We start from the raw sequence: 18,302 nt of genomic DNA on the forward strand, positions 1-18,302 counted from the left end.
AACTCTAAGACTATTTCAGGATATAATTATATATAACCGTTTAAGAGGAAGCCTGTGTAAATCAGAGTAGCCTCCATTGTACTGAGATTCTTTCTGCTAGGAATGGAATGATTTTTAGACATTTTGAGATGCTGATATTAACCACCATTTGTATCTCTATTGAAGTGATAATTTATTTGGAGAAACTGATAAAATTCAGCAATAGATAAGCATCTTCACGGTGATATTTTAAATATGTCCATTTGAGATAGTAGAATGAAAAACATAATTATTAAAAATGAGGCCTCTCTCAATTTTAAATGGTTAGCTTAAATATTAGCAAAATTAAACAAGTAAAAGTATATGTACCAACCAATTTTTAAAACGACAAGCTTGCTGAACCTGGGCAACACTTGTAAGTTTACTATGGTAGTCCTTAATTTCCAGATTTCTGTCATTAAGATTCACTCATGATCTGAATAATTCTTTTAGAGATCGTTTTTAAAGCTTTTGAAATTATATTGGTAAAAGGCCACTAGACCTGGGCACAGTGTGAAACTGTTGTGTTATATCAAGGCTTGTTTCTTTTGATTTTTCATTTTTTAAAGAAAGACTACATGTTCCCATAGATTGCTTCATCATCTGCTTGCTCTAAACTAATGTACATGGATGGTTATATTCAATCCATATTCGATCAAGATATTTCACATCCTCTATTCTAACAACTTGAGAAATATATTTCTTGGGCAGAATTTTACCATTGCTCAGCTGAGTTGAGTTTGGTATTTAGCTCCCTTTGTAATAAATACAAGTTAATTTCTTATGAGTTAAACTCTTAACCCACTGAAGATAGGGAGATCTTATAAAAATATTTAATGTAATACAGGCATACCTCGTTTTATTGTGATTTGGCTTATTGTGCTTTTTTTTTTTTACAAATTGAAGGTTTGTGGCAACCCTGCGTTGTCAGATGATGGTTAGCATTTTTAGCAATAAAGTATTTTTAAATTAATGTCTGTACGTTTTTTTAGACATAATGTTATTGCACACTTAATAGACTGCAGTATAGTGTAAACACAACTTTTATGTCACTGAGAAACCAAAAAAATTTGTGTGACTCACCTTCTTGCAATAATAGCTTTATTGCGGTGGTCTGGAACTGAACCCGCAGTATCTCCGAGGTGTGCCTGTATAAGTACAGTAGGGCCGGTGACCTTGATTTATGGATCATTTGCAGATAAAACATACCAAACGTGTGTTTTAATATTGAGGCAGTTGATATTATTTATTTGGTGACTCCCAACTTGATTCATGGTCCCTGGCACAAAGCTATGACTCTCCCCTATAATTTGACAGATACTTTTTGTCTGACATTAAATAATTTGGTCACCAGTGTAGAGGATAACTTAAAAGTGTAAAAAGGTGATGTTTGCTATGAGACTACTTCTCTCTTTACTTACCTGCCAGATCTGGACTCAGGGTCTCATTTCTTCTTGCGTGGTTAATGCCAGTCCAAAAATAAAGTATCAGCTTAGGAACCACAGCTTACATTTTCAGTTAAAGTCCTTCCACCAGGTTCGAGAGCAACTGCAGACATGAGCTCAGGTCTTGGCTGGTCAGCCCTGCTTCAGCTTCAGTACTTTTTACATAATCCAGTTTGTTCTGCTGATAAGCAGGACCTCATGCTAGTTTTTATGTAGGTCTTTAGTTAAGGTTTGATACCTTTTAAGAAGCATCATTAATGAGAATACAAATTTTATGGTTTCTTGAAGAGATTAACATGTTATGTTGGGGATAAGTGGATTTAGTTTTAGTTTACAGAGGGACAAGATAGGCACTTCTTTCCATCTTCATCTGCTTCTCCTGATTCAAAAGGACCAGTCTAAAAGAATCTAAGGTTTATGTACCTCTTAAAACTTGGCTAAAAGCTCACATCTTTTGTATAAGAGGTAGGATTGGATTTATGTCTTATTCTTCAGAAATCACACCATTAAACAGCCCTGTCCAGAAGTGTTCCCTTGCTTTGTTCTTGGAAAAATATTGAGAGGCCTGCAAACAGCTTGACTTTCCTAGCCCACTTCATAAATATAGCTCAGTGAAGTAAGATTTTTTTTAAAAGTTTATATCTTTGCATTTTTCTTATTATAATTATAGTTGTCATAAATTAATCAGTCATATGTTTTAAATACCCTAAGTCCAAATCTTCATATCCCTTGGATTCTGTTGGTTTTTTTTTTAATGTGAAATATATTTTATTATATTTATGTTAATTATGTGCAGAACTACACATTTCTTCCAAAGGTCGTTACCTGCATCAGATACAAAAATATAAACAATTGTTTATTTACTAAGTAAAGTATTAAGTAGTAAGTGAAGTATTGGTGATTATTAATTAGAAAACAGTTATACTATGGTTCTATGTGCAAAACTGTAATGTACTTAGACGTTATTCTTGCTTTGGTGAAGAATTTCCATTTTATTCAATAGAATATTTTGGGTCACGCTATCCTGTTATACCCTTTTCACCTTGTGTGTGTGTGTATGAGAGTTCTGTCTTTTTTTGCCCTCTTTCTAAATTTTATTTCACTAAGCAATGTTTTAATATTTTAATTAAAAAATAATATTTAAAATTACTGCTAATATTTAACCATAAAATTCTTACCTCTCAATGATGAACTGAATTTATTAACAGAATTAAACTAAACCTAGAATTGTATAGAATTAATTAATTTTACATTGTATCTTTGTTAAAATACCACATGAAACACATATTTGATGATGTAAGATTTATCTGCTCATTATGTAGGAATAGGGAATTAATTTAAAAGCTGAACTCTCTTTTGAATATGAGGGTAGATAGTTTGGGAGACCCTGTCCAGACACAGTTCTCCCACTGAGCCCTCTTGCTTCAGCATCTTCTCTAACGCCAAGTTAACAGTGTTTTTGCTCCATCTTGCTTACAGAGTCAGCTGTCTTAATGAACTTAAGGTCCTGAAGAAGAAATTCATGTGTATAATTGAAAGTGTCACATCATTTTGTGACTTGTCAATTCCTGTTTTGTGCTCTATAGCGAATAGATCATCTTAATAAACCAGCTAACAGTTTAATGAGCACTGTAACTCGTTTGATTCTTACAAAAACCCTATAAGCTGGGATTTGAGCCGGTCTGGCTCCAGAGTCTTAACCGAATGCTATAAATGGTGACAGAGACGTAGATCAGCAGGCTGCCTCTTGGTGGTGGAATGTTTTTTACTAGGTTCTGAAGACAGCGTGTATAGACTTCACGCTGTGGTGAATTATCAAGTTTACCACATTTACATTCATCACTCCTGATTTTTAAAAAAAACTCCAGCTTGAACCAGTTTCGGATCAATAAGACATACATTCATGATCTTGTGCAAATTTATAATGACACTGAATTTGTTAGTAAAATGTTTTTCTAACATCTTTATAGGTTTCATGGCACATGAATTCCTATAGATTTTCTCTATGTCCATTTTGTAGCTTTTGTGGTAGTGTAAAAGTTTCCTCTTAAACTAGTGATGATTCTTGAGTTTGCATGCTACTGTCTTTTCATTAATGATTAGCACATTGATAGATTATCAATTGATATCATCTGCAAAATAATATGTCGTAAAGCAAATAATAAACAGTTTGACCATGTACAAAATCCCTTTAGCTCTGTGTATTGCCTGATATTGAGCAAAGTTATAGTAGAGAGACCAAGATTATTTTGTTTTTATTTTGAAAGGCCTACAGTATGCAGCCTTTCTCCAGGACAGCAACCCCAAACAAGGTGAACTAATTTTGCACTATGTTATTTTACTTTAATTCTGCTTTTTTAAAAATTAAATTTCTCTTTCTTTAGGCTAGCTTAGTTAACTCTTGCTAGAATTGTTCATTAAAACCATACTATCTTTACATTGCTTCTAGTTTTGGATTTTGTGCTCATAGGTTTGCTTTTTAAAAACTTTCTTGTATTGAAGTGGCATTTCACATATTATGATGTTGATCAGACTGAATGTAGAGTAGTTGCTGATTTCTGGTGAAATCCAGTGAAAATGCAAGCTTAGCTTTTTGTCATACATGATTGAGTGTTAGTCAAAAGCACTGTATAAATGAATTCTGTTTACTAAAAGACAAAGCGTAGGCAACTCTACCTATAATAAACATGCTTATATCGTTGATAACCTCAGAAAAATGTTTCCTGGATTCAGAATGTAGTAACTTTTGAACTTGACTTTTGCATGTTTTGTATATTCTAAACAGCTATTGCAGTGATTAGAAGAATGAACAGCACATACATTCCCAGCTCATACTTTCTTTTATATCAGATAAGAGTTAGTTGTATGCCATTATATAAACATATATCCAAATGTTTCTCTACTTTTACTTCATTTGAATTACACTTTCATTTCTATAATTTTTATGAAAAACTAGGTCTAGAATTAAACACCCCATTGAAGAAAGATCCGTTTTCATCCTCGTTTCATAGGTGGATGGGAGAAGGTAGGGATAGACGAAGGTAGGAGGTGATATGGGGAGGCTGGAGCTATGGACCAAAATTGTGTTCTCTTGCTTCCTTTTCTTAGTTAACCTAGTAACTATTATTTTGAGAATCACAGGAAGATGAATTAATGTAAAAAAATTCAAATGATGAAGAATGGCAGTTTCTTTTGTTAATAATGAATATATTATAAGCCACGAAAATCCTTTAAGATGTTTCTGAACAGATACGAGGAAAATATTCTGAAATCCTTTGTTTTAAACTTGGAAAGAGTTAATTAAAAAAAATCTTATCTCCATTGAAACCTAGATCATCAATGATTTTTTGATACAAACATTGAAAGAGCTAAAATGCAGCTTACTTATGAGCTCTGTGAAAGGGGTACACCAATGATTGTTATTTTAGTACAGCCAGGCACCACAACTTACTGTGTCTCTGTGGCATCACTGTGTCAAACTTTTTGGGGGAGATTTTTTCCTACCATGCACAGATTAGGGTTTTCTTGTCAAATCAGTATCTTACGATTTTTTAAGCAGTCTGACTGAAATTATTCCTCCATAGTAAATCTCCAGAGTTTATACATCTGCAGCAAATAACTAGAAATGGTCATGCTTTTTTCTTTATTACTTTGGTTGATAAAGACCGCCAATTTCTTACTAAAAAGCAAACCAAAAAGTTTACATTTTTGTAGAACTTACTAATGTACTTTAGCCATGACTCTGAATGTAGATTGGAAGGTGTGAATTTCAGAACAGTAGCAACTCCCTTCACTTTTGAAGGAGAGAGACAGACGTAGCCTTCTCATATGGTCAAGCAGTAATATATTTGAACCTTAGGTGCCAGTGAGTCAGTGCTTACTAGACAAGTGCTCTATCGAAGCCAATTTATTGGGGGAGTTATTGATGTAAGAGGGAATGAAAAAGCTGCTCTCTCCCAGAAGCAGAGTAGACAGTGATTTATAAAAAGAAAAATGATGGCAGAATCCAAGTTTGAAATTTCAAGATCCCCATTGGGAAGTGGCCTTGATAACACTAAATGTGGGTTTAACCCTTATTCATGTAACTACTACCACATCTACAAAAGAAGGTTGAGAATTAATCCATCACTCTTAACAGGGGTATTTTTTGATAAAAGCTAAGAGTGATATTTATGAAGAATGAATTCCAAATTAAGGGAGCTTACACTATTCTCCTGTTTGTGTTTAAATGGTACTGGCTGTACAAAAAAAAAGAGTGTAACAAAAAAGAAAATGTTGAAGAAACCTGTATACCTGCAGTTATGGTCTTTTATTTCCAGGAATAGTCCCAATAAGAAAATAAGCCTGCTTCCTTTTTTGTTTTTTTTTTTTTTTGTGGTAATGTCCTTTGGAGAATGTGATTAAACCTTTAGTTTCACATTTTCAATTTATTTTTCCAAATTCAACAGACCCTGAAAATTTGACAACCTATCAGAACATGGACATTCTGATTAATGGTTATTTTCAATAAAGCATCCAATACCATGGATGAGAAGATAAGAATAGTGAGCATCACCATTTATTACTATTCTCTCTGTTCCCAAAGTATGCTAAGTACTTAGTATATTTTTAAAAAAATCAGAACAAAACAGAGGTTTGTTTATTTGAAATACTAAGTTATAGATCTTGCTTTGGGGTATTCCATTTACTGAAGAAATTATCCCATAGACTATATAAAAATGAAAGATAATGTTAGAACTGGGATTGGCTTTGGACTTATTTCATTTTGGACTGGTTTTGTTATCAGATCACCTTAAGATATTTCTGAATATTAATATGTTTAGGAGAGAATTAAAAATTTAAAGAAGCGAATTTCTAGGTATTTTTTCCCTCTTGTTTTAACACAGTAAATGTCTAAAATTGTTTATAATGCCTAACTTCTGATGGACTTTAGTTTCAATTTTGTTCTTAGTCATTGCAGATATTGACAAAATGTCATACGAAACTATTTTGTATTTTTTGTAGGACTGGGAAACAGAAAATCATGACTGGTATTGTTTTGAATGCCATTTGCCTGGAGAGGTGTTGATATGTGACCTGTGTTTTCGTGTGTATCATTCCAAGTGTTTGTCTGATGAGTACAGGCTTAGAGACAGCAGTAGTCACTGGCAGTGCCCAGTTTGCAGGGTGAGTACCTATGAGCTTTAATGTGCTGGTCAGAGGGGTGGAATTCATTAATAATAGCTGCACAAAGATATCCCAGGTGGTCTTGCCAGGTTAATGGATAAAGTACTGGAGGGTGGGGGTTATCTACTGCAATGTTGGTTAATGAACATAGAACACTCATAAATGAATATCACAGGACACATATTCAGGGTATGGATTTTAGAAAGTTTCAATCATGTAAAAATATACTCTTTTCTCTTACTTTACAATTCCCTCTGGATTGTGTGACTCTTTAATGGATAGCCTTTAGGAATCAAGAACCACTCTCCCATGCCAAGGTCTGTTCAGTCAGTCCTCTCTGCTTCTCAGAAAACACAGGTAGCAAAAGGCACATTGTTGGAAACGTTCTGTATCTACTTCCCATTTTATATCTGTGTAATGTTGCCTTTATTTTTTGTCATATCATGGGTTAGTTTATTTCTTTTATTTGGAGGGTGGAGGGATGGAACAGTTGTATATAAAGAATTCTACAAAATGAAATAGTCTGGTAGGTAAAATAGGTACTTCCCACAATTATTTTCATTCATATTATTTCCCCATTGAAAAGTATACATGGCTGTGCTTGTTGGTTGCAGATGTGGTATGTGTGTATATGAGTGATGTGAGATGCCTAAACACTACATTATGTATGGCATTGAGGGTGATCAGTAGAGAATTATTTGATTGGAACTTCTATTGTTTTGTACTTACAATTGTTAAGATACTTACTTGGAACCATGCAAATTGCCCAGATTATTCATGAGTCCTGTTGGTGAATATGTTTTATAATACTCATTTATTCATCCAAAAAAAGTTTTGTCTTTATCTCCTCTTTGGTATCAGCTAAAAATTTCCTGGCTCATTTGCCAGCACGATGAGCAAAGTACAGTGTTCATTCTAGTCTTCCCTTAGTGTCTGTGGCTTTGTATTACCTTGGTATGTTTCTTAACAGCACTACTGTACATATTCAGTAGGCAGAAAAAAAAAGACCATAGGGATTGCATTTTAAAAAATGTGTAATGATGACTTGTAATCAAATGCCTAAATGCTAGGTAAGTCGTGATAAATCCCTAGGTCTGAATAAATCAGTGTCAGGCCTCAAGGTATAGACCTCCTCTTTGAGGTCTGCAAGAATTATAATGGCTACAAGAAATCAGTGTTATTGGTCGTGTGGGAACTGCATTAATACTCATAATTTACTCTCATGGATTTGTGTTTTACCAGTAAATATCTCCTGGTTTTTGGTAACAATTTACACTAGAGGAAGTAAAGAATTAATGAGATCTGAAGAACAAAAGCATTAATGTAGTGAAAATATAAAAGAGGTGTGGTCACTGATCAAATAATAGGGACTCAGGGACTTAGGAAATACAATTCTGGACACACCTGTGTCTTTATAGCCATAGCTTTTTAATATCTAATATTTAGTTCATATTCTCATAGTAAAGAATTTAAACAAAAACACTGGGATTTTTGAGGTTGGGTTAAACGTGATGGTAGATGTTTTATATTCCTTACATGAAGAATGGAAGTTGAACATTTATACCTTTGAAGAAAATGTGTCATACTTTCTCCATCAGAATTCACTATCAAGTAGTCAGATTCCATTTTCTAAATGTGTTTGCTCGACTCTTTACTGATAAGATGAAAAATTTTAAATTTCAGTGAGTTGCTGGCTCACACAGAAAAGTGATAGCCAAAGTAGAACTTAGCCAATCCCATCCTGCCTTTCTCTTCTTTCCTTTGGTTTTCTTTTTGTCTTTGTCAGGCTAGATATTTTCACATTGTGATATAATTATGCTTACTGAAATGATGCTGTGAGTCAATAAAAAATTGTGATTCACATATTCCTTTCATAGACTGTGAGCTACTCTTTCGTTAGACTCAAAAAGCCTGTGTCTGGGTTGGGGATGGTGAGTTTTAGCTTGAGCTTTAAAAATTCCAAAGAGATAGTTACTTCTGTGTTAGATCTGTTCTATTTTTTAAATTGTTATGTTCAAGAAAAGGATAAGTGCTAACAGTTTCTTTCCTGAGAAAAGGTATAATAATAACCTTGAGATTCTAAGAGAATTTTAAATATCTTTTTTGGTTGGTTTTGGGTTAATTTATTTTTTTAAACGATGTGTCAAGACTTCCAGTAAAGCTGTTTTTAATAATCTAACATGAGAGTGACTGACCAGATTTAAATATCCTTGGACTAAGAGAACTAAGTCTATAGACTGAAACTTAAAAATTATGGTTCCAAGTCAGCATAATGACTTCTCTACTTTTCTTTGAAATTAATGTTTGGAAAGAATATATATTAATTAGATTTACTAATGAGGAATTTTGAAGATAAGATGCGAGGGCCAAATTTCAGTACAGGATAGAAGCCAATCACTGCTATATAAAATTGAAGATGAAAACATTTTTAATACTTTATAGTGGTCAGAAGACTTGTTTTTACTTAACCTCTGTCCCTTACAGCATTGAATAGGTTACCTCTCACCCAGCTGTGAGCTGTTACCAGATTCACTTCAGCTCAAGTAACTTTATATCATATATCTGATGAATTCCAAAATATCTTAAGAAGGCAATGATGGGAATTTTTCTCAGTTTAGAATAGTTTTTTCAGTTTTCATAATAAATCTCAAGAATCTAAGAACCCTGAAGATATTTCTTTGGAATGTATGCCTTTCTAAACAATAATTAAACTGTTGTTTTACAAGTACAGTAGATTGTTATTGAAATAGAGCCTATGTATATCAGATTAGCATTTTGCTTTGAAAAAAGTTCAAGTAATGTCCTGTTTCACACTCCTGTTACTGAGAACTCTTATTAATCGAAAATAAAAAAGAATTTTAAATTACTTTTTTAAAAGTTTACTGTAAAAAAAAATTTCAAATAATTTAGAGGAGGATAAAGCAAAAAAATAAAATTCCCAGAAATGCAACTGCATCATAGGTGAATGTGCTCACAGACCTCTCTGTGCGCACATGCACATCCATTTGTATCCATCTGTGTAACTGGATGGATTGATGGCTCAACAATGTCCCAGACATCTTTTTTCTACAGTGTGAAAGGGCTTCCCTGATGCACATTTATGTTGTTTCCATGTGCTGTCTGACAAGCAACACTGCACTGAAACTCACCTGTCAGGGTGGGCGGGGGATGGGACACCAGTACCACCGTGTTTGGGATCGTGCCCCCCTTACACCTGGAAGAGCAGTCTGCTCATAATAATTTATTTCTGTATGACACTGAAGTTTATATTTTGTTATATTTAGATATATTTGAATTTTATATTCCTGAAATAGCCATGAATTTTCCAGAAAAAGAGAAAACCATAACTTTTAAGTGAAAATTGCTTTAGAGATTTTATTTGCCTAAAGGATATATCTTCTAAACAAAATGTAGTCAATTATATTTTTAAAAAAGAGGATTAATTTACATATGTCTACCTCATTCTGTTTGATTGCCTTCACAGGATAAATAAATTCATTGAAGTGGAATTCTTAAAGGATAGGCACATTTCAGTTTGTGATTAAAAATGTCACCAAGTTGTCCTTCAGAAGATTATACCCATTTATACCAACATTGAAAGTATTCTCCAATTTTTTGTTACCAATTTGATAGGCTCCAAATGGATATCTCATTTTAATATTCCTTCATTTTCATTTATATGGTTTGCAGGTTACAGTCATTTTTTCCTTGATGCTGTAATTGCAGAAGGCAGGCCTGTGTGTGTGCACAAGACTGTGTGTGTGTGTGTGTGTGTGTGCGCGCGTGTGTGCCTGTGAGCATACGTGTATGCAATGTATGTCTGTGTGTGAATGTGTATGTGTGTATGCATGTCAAAGTTGTGTGTATACATCTGTGTATGCATTTGTGTGTCGTGTGTGTGTAGCTATGCATGTACATGTATGTGTGTGTGCGTGCATGCACGCACTGCACACTTGCTGGCCTCCAACCCTGCTGGTAAACATCATGGTACTATTTGAATGATATCTACTCAGGTTTTTTAATACATGGGCAAGGTGACATCTTACAGGAAACCCTAAGACCACCCCCCAGGTTGGTGCCATGTTGCCTTTTAGATCATAGCTATCTGGTAGATCTTTCTATGGGCATGGAAGTGTTCTCTCTGTGCTGTCCAGTAGGAGCCACTGGGCATGTGTCTGTTGAGTACTTGAATGTGGCTTGGAGACCCAGGAACTGGATTTCAGTTTGGCACATGTGGCTTCTGGCTACTTACTGTATTAGACAGTGCAGTGTTATAACTGCATATCTAAATGCCTGTAGTACTCCAAGAGAAACATTTTGGTATAAAATGTCAGCCTCATGAGTGGCCTGGCATTTGTTCTCCCCATCAAGCCATAGTTACGACTTGGAAGAATTCTAAAGGAAGGTTATAAACCAGCTTGCGCCCTGCCGCCCCTCCTCTGCACAGCAGATTGTACAGCAAGCACTGCATTGTGGCTGTGTAAGTTACAGTGTGGTGTAATGTAATGTATAGCGCACAGATCAATGGCTACAATATTTGATAGCGCTGTGTTTACTATTAAGCTGGTACTTCCCAAAAATCAGATCAACTGCAGGGGAAACTGTATAGCAAAACAAAATAGTTGGCACTTTCCAGGCTAACAATTCTGAGACAAGAGTATTTTGAAAGGTCCCTATTTCCTCCATCCTCTTTTAATATGTTCATGTTCCTTACATAAATGAATTTTGTTTTTATAACTTTAAGGAGTTGTAGATTCATGTAGATTCATGTTACTGCTTTCAAATTCACATAAATGAAAATTTTATGTTAGGACTAAAATCTGTCATTAGGGAGAAGAATGGAGGGCTCTGAACTGTGCTCCCATGGAAAGTACTAGAATGGGAAGTCTGCAGTGACCTCCTTGCCTCCTTTTCCATATTTGGTCCACTGTGCTGCTCCAGTGAAATCCATCCAAAGAATTTTTTTTTTTTAATTGAGGTATAGTTGACATACACATTATGTGTTTCAGGTGTACAACATAGTGATTCACAATTTTTAGAAGTGATATTCCATTTAGTTATTATAAATATTGGCTATATTTCCTGTGTTGTACTAAATATCCTTGTAGCTTATTTATTTTATGCGTTGTAGTTTGTACCTCTTATTCCCTTACCCATATCTTAGGCTTTTATAATTGTCTTATAATATAAAAATGTTGTATTACTATTTATATCCTTAACATCTTTGGTTCACTTTATGTCCCATTTATGATGCACTTGTCGTGACTTATATATGAAGGGATCAACTTAAGTCACAAAAGAAAAGAATACCAAAGTATTGGATAGGGGATATATTATTCCAGTATGTCTTTAAAACTATAAAATACTCATCTGCCCACAAATGTTTCATATGGTATTTTTCTCTGTTTAAGGGTCACAAACTTTAAAATTTGTGTTAATGTACAAATGTATGGTGAATCAACTTAGCCTACTAATAAAATACAGAAACACAAGAAAATGTAGATAAGAAAATGAAGAAGAATTTATATGGGAGAATTTTACTTATTTAAGAATACTTTGGTTCTACATCTAATCCGCAAAGCTCTCCCAGATTTGCAGTGCCTGATTCTCTGATGCTTGACTAGTAGGCCATCTAAGGAGATCCGAGGAAGGGAGCTACACTAGTAGGAATTATTCCTAAGATCTCCCTACTACTGCAGCTTCTCCTTAAAATATTTAGAATGATGATGTCTATTTTACAGGAAACTTAATAGATATATACAGAAAGAAGTCTATAGAAAGCATTTAAAATTAACTTTTAGATTGGATGTTAATCCCCAGGTACTATATATTTTTTTCACATGGGGTATAGTATACTCGTTAGACAGCTACTGAAAACAAGGGAATTTAACTGTTTACTAAAACTAAACCAAGACTGAGTTGCTATTTAGGAGGTCACCATGGGTACATACTGACTTGTCACTGTTAACTTAGTTCTGGGTAAGTTATATTTGAGTCATTTGTACTGTGACTCCTGATGAAAGCTATTTCTTGAAACTGGAGATAGAAATTTACTTCTGAATTCATTTTTCATTCTCTTGGGTATGTAGGCAGTATAGTTTTTTCAAATCTCAAAATTAAGGAGAATTCTCATTTAATGTTCAGAGTGAAACAGGACAAAATGCGAAACGAAAATATTTTGAACGTATATTCTTTACTCTGTGTATCTACTGTGAAATGTATTCTTTCTGATTAGTCTTCCTTTTTTAATGTGGGAAGTTTATTAATATTTTCACCCTGAAAGTAAGTACCTTTACCTTCAAGATACATATTATCAATTCTGGAGTAGAGATTTGATTTTTAAATAAAATAGAAGAAGCGTTTTTTAAAAATGTAGACAATCATAGTATTAAAAGCTACGAATGAACATTAATCAAATTTTTTTTACAATTTTTAAAGACAATGGGGTCTTATTTTTATACTCACAAAAGTAGAAAATTAATTTTTAAGAAGATCTTTGTCTGAACCAATTACTTTATAAGGCAGTTTTGGTATTCATTCCCGGCTTTACTAGAGGAAAAAGTAATGGGAACATTGATAAAGGATTTTTTTTTTTGCGGTACGTGGGCCTCTCACTGTTGTGATCTCCTGTTGCGGAGCACAGGCTCCGGACGCACAGGCTCAGCGGCCATGGCGCACGGGCCCAGCCGCTCCGCAGCATGTGGGATCTTCCCGGACCGGGGCACGAACCCGTGTCCCCTGCATCGGCAGGCGGACTCTCAACCACTGCGCCACCAGGGAAGCCCTGATAAAGGATTTTTAAAATTGGACCTAGGATATAAAATTGTAAAATCTCATGTATTGTTATATAAGCTCTTTATAAAACTACCTGGAGCCAAGCAAGAAAGAAAAAACCCACACTTTCTACATTGCCTCCCCATGATGAATTTAACAAGTTACAGTCAGAAAGTGTTGGATGTGAGTGTGAAATGTTCGGGGTGTATTTTGTCCTTGAGATGTTTCTTTTTAGTGGCTTTTAAAAAATGTTAATTGAGCTTTATCTTTTATTTTTAGCTATAAGGGATTAAAGAGATAATAGTTGGACTGGTTCCTACATCAAGATGGTTACAACTTAATCTAGATAAATAGAAAGCTCATTTAGTGTTTCCAGTATTGATGTACTGAAAATATGTACAAAGTGCGCACAATTTCCTTTTATTGTCTCTGCAGGTGATGAGGCCGGAGAGGAAGGGGTGGAGAGGTAGGAGTGGGGAGGTAGGGGAAGGAGTGGGGAGGTAGGTAGTGTAATGTTGGCTGGTTGTCAGCCTCATTAAGCAGAGAACATATATATGATACTCATTCCGCGACCCCAAAACAGAGACATGTAAGTTATTTTCAGAAGAGAGAATGGAAAGGTTTACTCCATTGAAGAATCCGTCCTCCCTCTGCCTTTTGAATCTTGTTCTTTCTTTAAAGACTAGTGTTGGTAGAAGATGGAAGGAACAAGGAGACACAACCTGTGTTCTATGAACTTTTTCGAATGTCCCTTTCCTATTCTTAAATCCCTGTAATCTGCTGCAAAAGAACTTAAAGTTATGTCCAAAAGTAAATTTAATTTTGAATGATAAAATTCCTGACATAACAAGAATAACATAACACCCTTCTCTCTATAGCTAGTATTACAGCAATTTCTATGTGGATGTAGTGGATATAGAAATACTCCATGTTTTCACAATACCAGTCAGTTGTGTGACTTGTGGAAGTAATTTGAGACTATACTTTAATAGTTGGTAAATCACCCTGGACTGGCAGATACAAAGCTGATTATATCATCTGAACTTAGTCAAAACCTCCCAACCTCAATCAGAGAGCAAAGTTGACTCTGTTAAAATTAATAAATATAGATACAGCTTAAGTAGCATTCAGTGCTGTTTTGTAAATCTCCATGAAGAAGTCTGGAAACCCTGTGCATTAGTGATTCAGCAGGAGCAACTTCTCAAGTAGAGAGTGCTTGGGAGTAGAGTCATGTTTGCCAACACACTCCAAGAATCCACCTCAACATGTTCTTTGTGGTTTGAATTATCCTCCAAGTTCAACTTTTACTTATGAGTAAGAAGGCATATTTGTGACAGCCTAGGGGAGATTTTTAAACTTAAGTTTCTTTAACTTAAGTTTAAAAAAAAAAAACCCAAAAAACTAGTGCCAGAAACTCAAGGGAAAATGATTGTTGCTGGAGTGACTGTGGGAGATGTAGGATGGAGCTATAGGGAGTCATGCACTCCGAATGCAGAAGTGTTTAACCAAGTTCCTACGCTGGTGCTGGCAGCAGGTGTGGTGTTCTGTTCTTCTGCTCTTGTAGAGGAGACTTAATTTCAGTGTGTCAGTGCTGGGGGTGAACAAGACTGAACATTGGTATATTTTTAGAAGACTGTGCTAGAAAGTGATTGTCATTGAGGGGCTGCTGGGGTCCCAGTGGTACAGAGGAGAAATAGTAGGGCTTGGGGCCACTCCCACCAGACCAGCTCTACTGTTAAAATCTCAGATATTGGGTTTCTTATAAATTCTTTGATTCCTTTGTATTCCAGCATTACAAGTGGTTATAGAGAATATCGCAGAGCCCCTGATTTCCTTAACATAGGCAATTTATGTGCTGCTAAAATGCACTGGGATTCATTTCTGTTCTTTGATTACAGATAGTTATGGAGGAGAGCTTGGAGCTTCCTGGTTCCTCTGACAATATAGGTAATTTATATGCAGACTAGTGTTTCTCCAATAAGCCCCAGAGACCATCTGTAGCAGAATTACTGGATGTGCTTGTTTAGAACACATCCTTGGGGTTGAGGCTCAGGAGTCCTGCACGCTCACTAACATCAAGTGAGCCTCTGATCGTTAGAGGACATCAGCCATGTTCAGGTGTCATCTGACAGTGAAATGGTACATTAACAATGGTTTATAGTGGCTTGAATGTGCTAACACAGCTTGGGTGTGAATAAGTATTTCACATTTTGGAAGGATGTTGTATTGTTGAGTTCAACTACATGGAATGTTTTTTTCTAGTAGGCAATGAAGTTGGTTAGTTAATGACTGCCATTAGTTCAATTCAACTAGTATTTATTGAGTATTTACTATTTGACAGATACTGTACGAGGCCCTGGCAAAAGAACACTGAACTAGACCATCATGGACCCTGCTGTCATAGAACTTATAGTCCAGGGGTTGGCAAACTACGACCCATGGGCCAAATCAAGCCCACCACCTGTTTTTGTACTGCTCATGAGCTGAGGGCGGGTTTCATACTTTCAAATGGTTGAAGAAAAAGAGAAATAATATTTTGTGACATGTGAAGGTTATAAGAAATTAAAATTTCAATATCTACACGTTTTATTGGAACACAGCCCTGTTCATGTAACGCATGCATTATTTATAGCTGTCTTCTCACCACAATGGCAGGGCTGAGTAGTCGAGACAGCCACTAACTGAATGTCCTCAAAGCCTAAAATAGTTACCATCTGGCCCTTCACAGAAGTTTGCCTGCCTCTGGTCCAGCCTGCTGTGGGAAGAACATTTTGGGTGTTGGGAATCCCCAAGAAAGTGGGAAGCCCTTGTTAATAACAGACTTGGGAGCTTGGATTTGGCGAGGTGAGCACAGATATATTATCTAAGGAAAAGACCCCTGGATTTCTGATTTTACACTTCTTTTTTTCTTTTGGATACTTGGTGTATAGAAGTGGTATTTCCAGAAGTTAATTCTCTGCTAAAATATGTTTCTACAACTGAAGTGCCCTATGTTTCTAGGGCACATTGAAAATTCCAGACTATTCAGTCCTGAATGTTCCTTCAAATAATGGTGCTTGGGCATCATTATCAATAATCAGCTGTGGATAAACCTTGACAGGATCAAAACTTGTTCCTACCTGCTTCCAGCCAAAAAACACTGTAAGGCACTGAGCATGGCTGAATTACTTTATTCATGTTTTGTCTTGTGGTATCTACCTAGACTCATTTGATTTGCTGTAATCCAGCCATTATTGTAACTGGCTTAAGAATTCCTTACTCAAGAAGGTATTCAAGATTTTCTATTATTTTTCCCTTAAAGGGAAGCAGCCCCTTGGTTATCTGTAATATACCTAAGTGCATCTTAGGTTAGTGGATGTCTTATCCACCTCTGTAACACAGCTTCGGCCATGTGATTTCTGTTGTCTAACAATGGTTGCAGCAACTTTGGGCATGTAATAGGAAGTTTTGCTCTTTATTATTTGTAGATATTGACCAAAGTCACTCCTGTATGCTGCCAGGTGATATGGACAGTTACCAACACTTACTGGGCTTCATTCTGGTGGATCCTGAGCTGTCACTCTTACAAAAAGGCCTTTACTGAGGAGTTCTGAGGTCTGCAAAGCAGTTCTTCAAAGTCTGAGAAAGAATTGGATCTGCAATAATCTGCAGATTTTATACAGCACTATTTTTCTCTTTTTCTTACCTTGTTGTCAAGAGCTATCTGCTTAGTTATGTTACAAGCAGAATGGTGTTTACCTTAGAAGCTACCTCTTTCATTTCTCTTATAGTGGCTTTTTTCAAGCCACGCCAATGTCCTGGTTTGGCCAACAGGCACTAACTCTGCTGTGACTGTCACATAAGGCAGCTCACAACATGCTAACTAAGATGTCCTTAGAAGTCTTAGGGTGCAGCCCTGGATGGAGCTGTGTGCTCTGTTGATTTCCTTTGTGAAATACCAGCTCTCTAAATCATAACCAGAAAGTGTTAAAAAGAAAGCCCACAAGTTTAGCAAATGTGAAAGCATCTTATAACAAGTGCTTCGTCCCTACAAATTGCTGGAAGAGATTTTGCATCTGTTCAGGGTCTTCTCTTTTGTTTGCTTCCCTTCTCTGAGCAAGTGCCTCAGCCTGCACGTGTGGGAAGTGGGCTCCCTCAGCCTCCTGGATACACCTACCAACTGGAGTGTTCACACGCACTTCAGTTCTTGCCCTACATCTTCGGTAGAATCCCATATCTGCCACCAGAAAAGTTGTATTGGGCAGCAAGTAAAAAAAATAAACAAGTAACATAGAGGCTTTCAAAAAAATAATCCTCCTTGGATAGGGAACTTCTTTTGGTGACTCCTATACAGCCAGAATGATTGAAGTTTTAATATGTTAACTGAAGAGAACCAACAAATAGTTGAAACGTAAGAAAGGTGCCTTTCTGTTAGTGTGAGCAAGTAGACAGAGAGGCTTCTAGATCTGGTGTCACTTCAGAAGCCAGCTTCGCAGCTCTGCCTCTTGACTCTTCTTGGGACAGCAGCAGAGGTGAGTTGGCCCACTGCATGTGTTTGTGTAAGGAAACAGCCTCTCTTATGTTGCTGTGCAGTGGTTCTCAGTCGGGACTGCCTGTGAGAAATACCTGGGGTGTTAGGACTGCCAGTGCCCAGGCTCCTCTGTAAACCAGTGTCAGCACCATCTCTGGGTGGCACCTAGACAGTGGTGGCTTTTTCCTTGGAGGTAAAATTTACATTGCAGTGATTTGCACAAGTCTTGAATATGCCACTTGAGAAATAGACAAATGCACACATAGCTCTGTACCCAAGTCCCACCGACATGACCATTGAATCCCACCCCATACTAGATGGGCGTCACTGTCATTAGTGTCCATCAGATAAGTTGTTCCTGTTCCAGAACTTTGTATAAATGGACATTG

The 18,302-nt window shown here is 36.1% G+C and overlaps 1 protein-coding gene across 11 annotated transcripts in view; it reads left to right on the top strand.

Moving 5' to 3' along the window:
* The window catches only part of ZMYND11 (zinc finger MYND-type containing 11), a 138,754-nt gene that overhangs the window by 87,143 nt on the left and 33,309 nt on the right, over window positions 1-18,302 (top strand). For 6 of the 11 annotated variants that reach the window (XM_065872212.1, XM_065872215.1, XM_065872217.1 and 3 more), the window contains one exon: window positions 6,468-6,629. The exons of the other annotated variants lie outside the window; for them this stretch is intronic. In XM_065872212.1, coding sequence (XP_065728284.1) covers window positions 6,468-6,629 — 162 coding nt within the window. The remainder of the gene's footprint in view (window positions 1-6,467; window positions 6,630-18,302) is intronic. 11 annotated transcript variants of the gene reach the window in all.

This window comes from Phocoena phocoena, chromosome 2 (assembly GCF_963924675.1).
Source record: "Phocoena phocoena chromosome 2, mPhoPho1.1, whole genome shotgun sequence".
Lineage (NCBI taxonomy): Eukaryota > Metazoa > Chordata > Mammalia > Artiodactyla > Phocoenidae > Phocoena > Phocoena phocoena.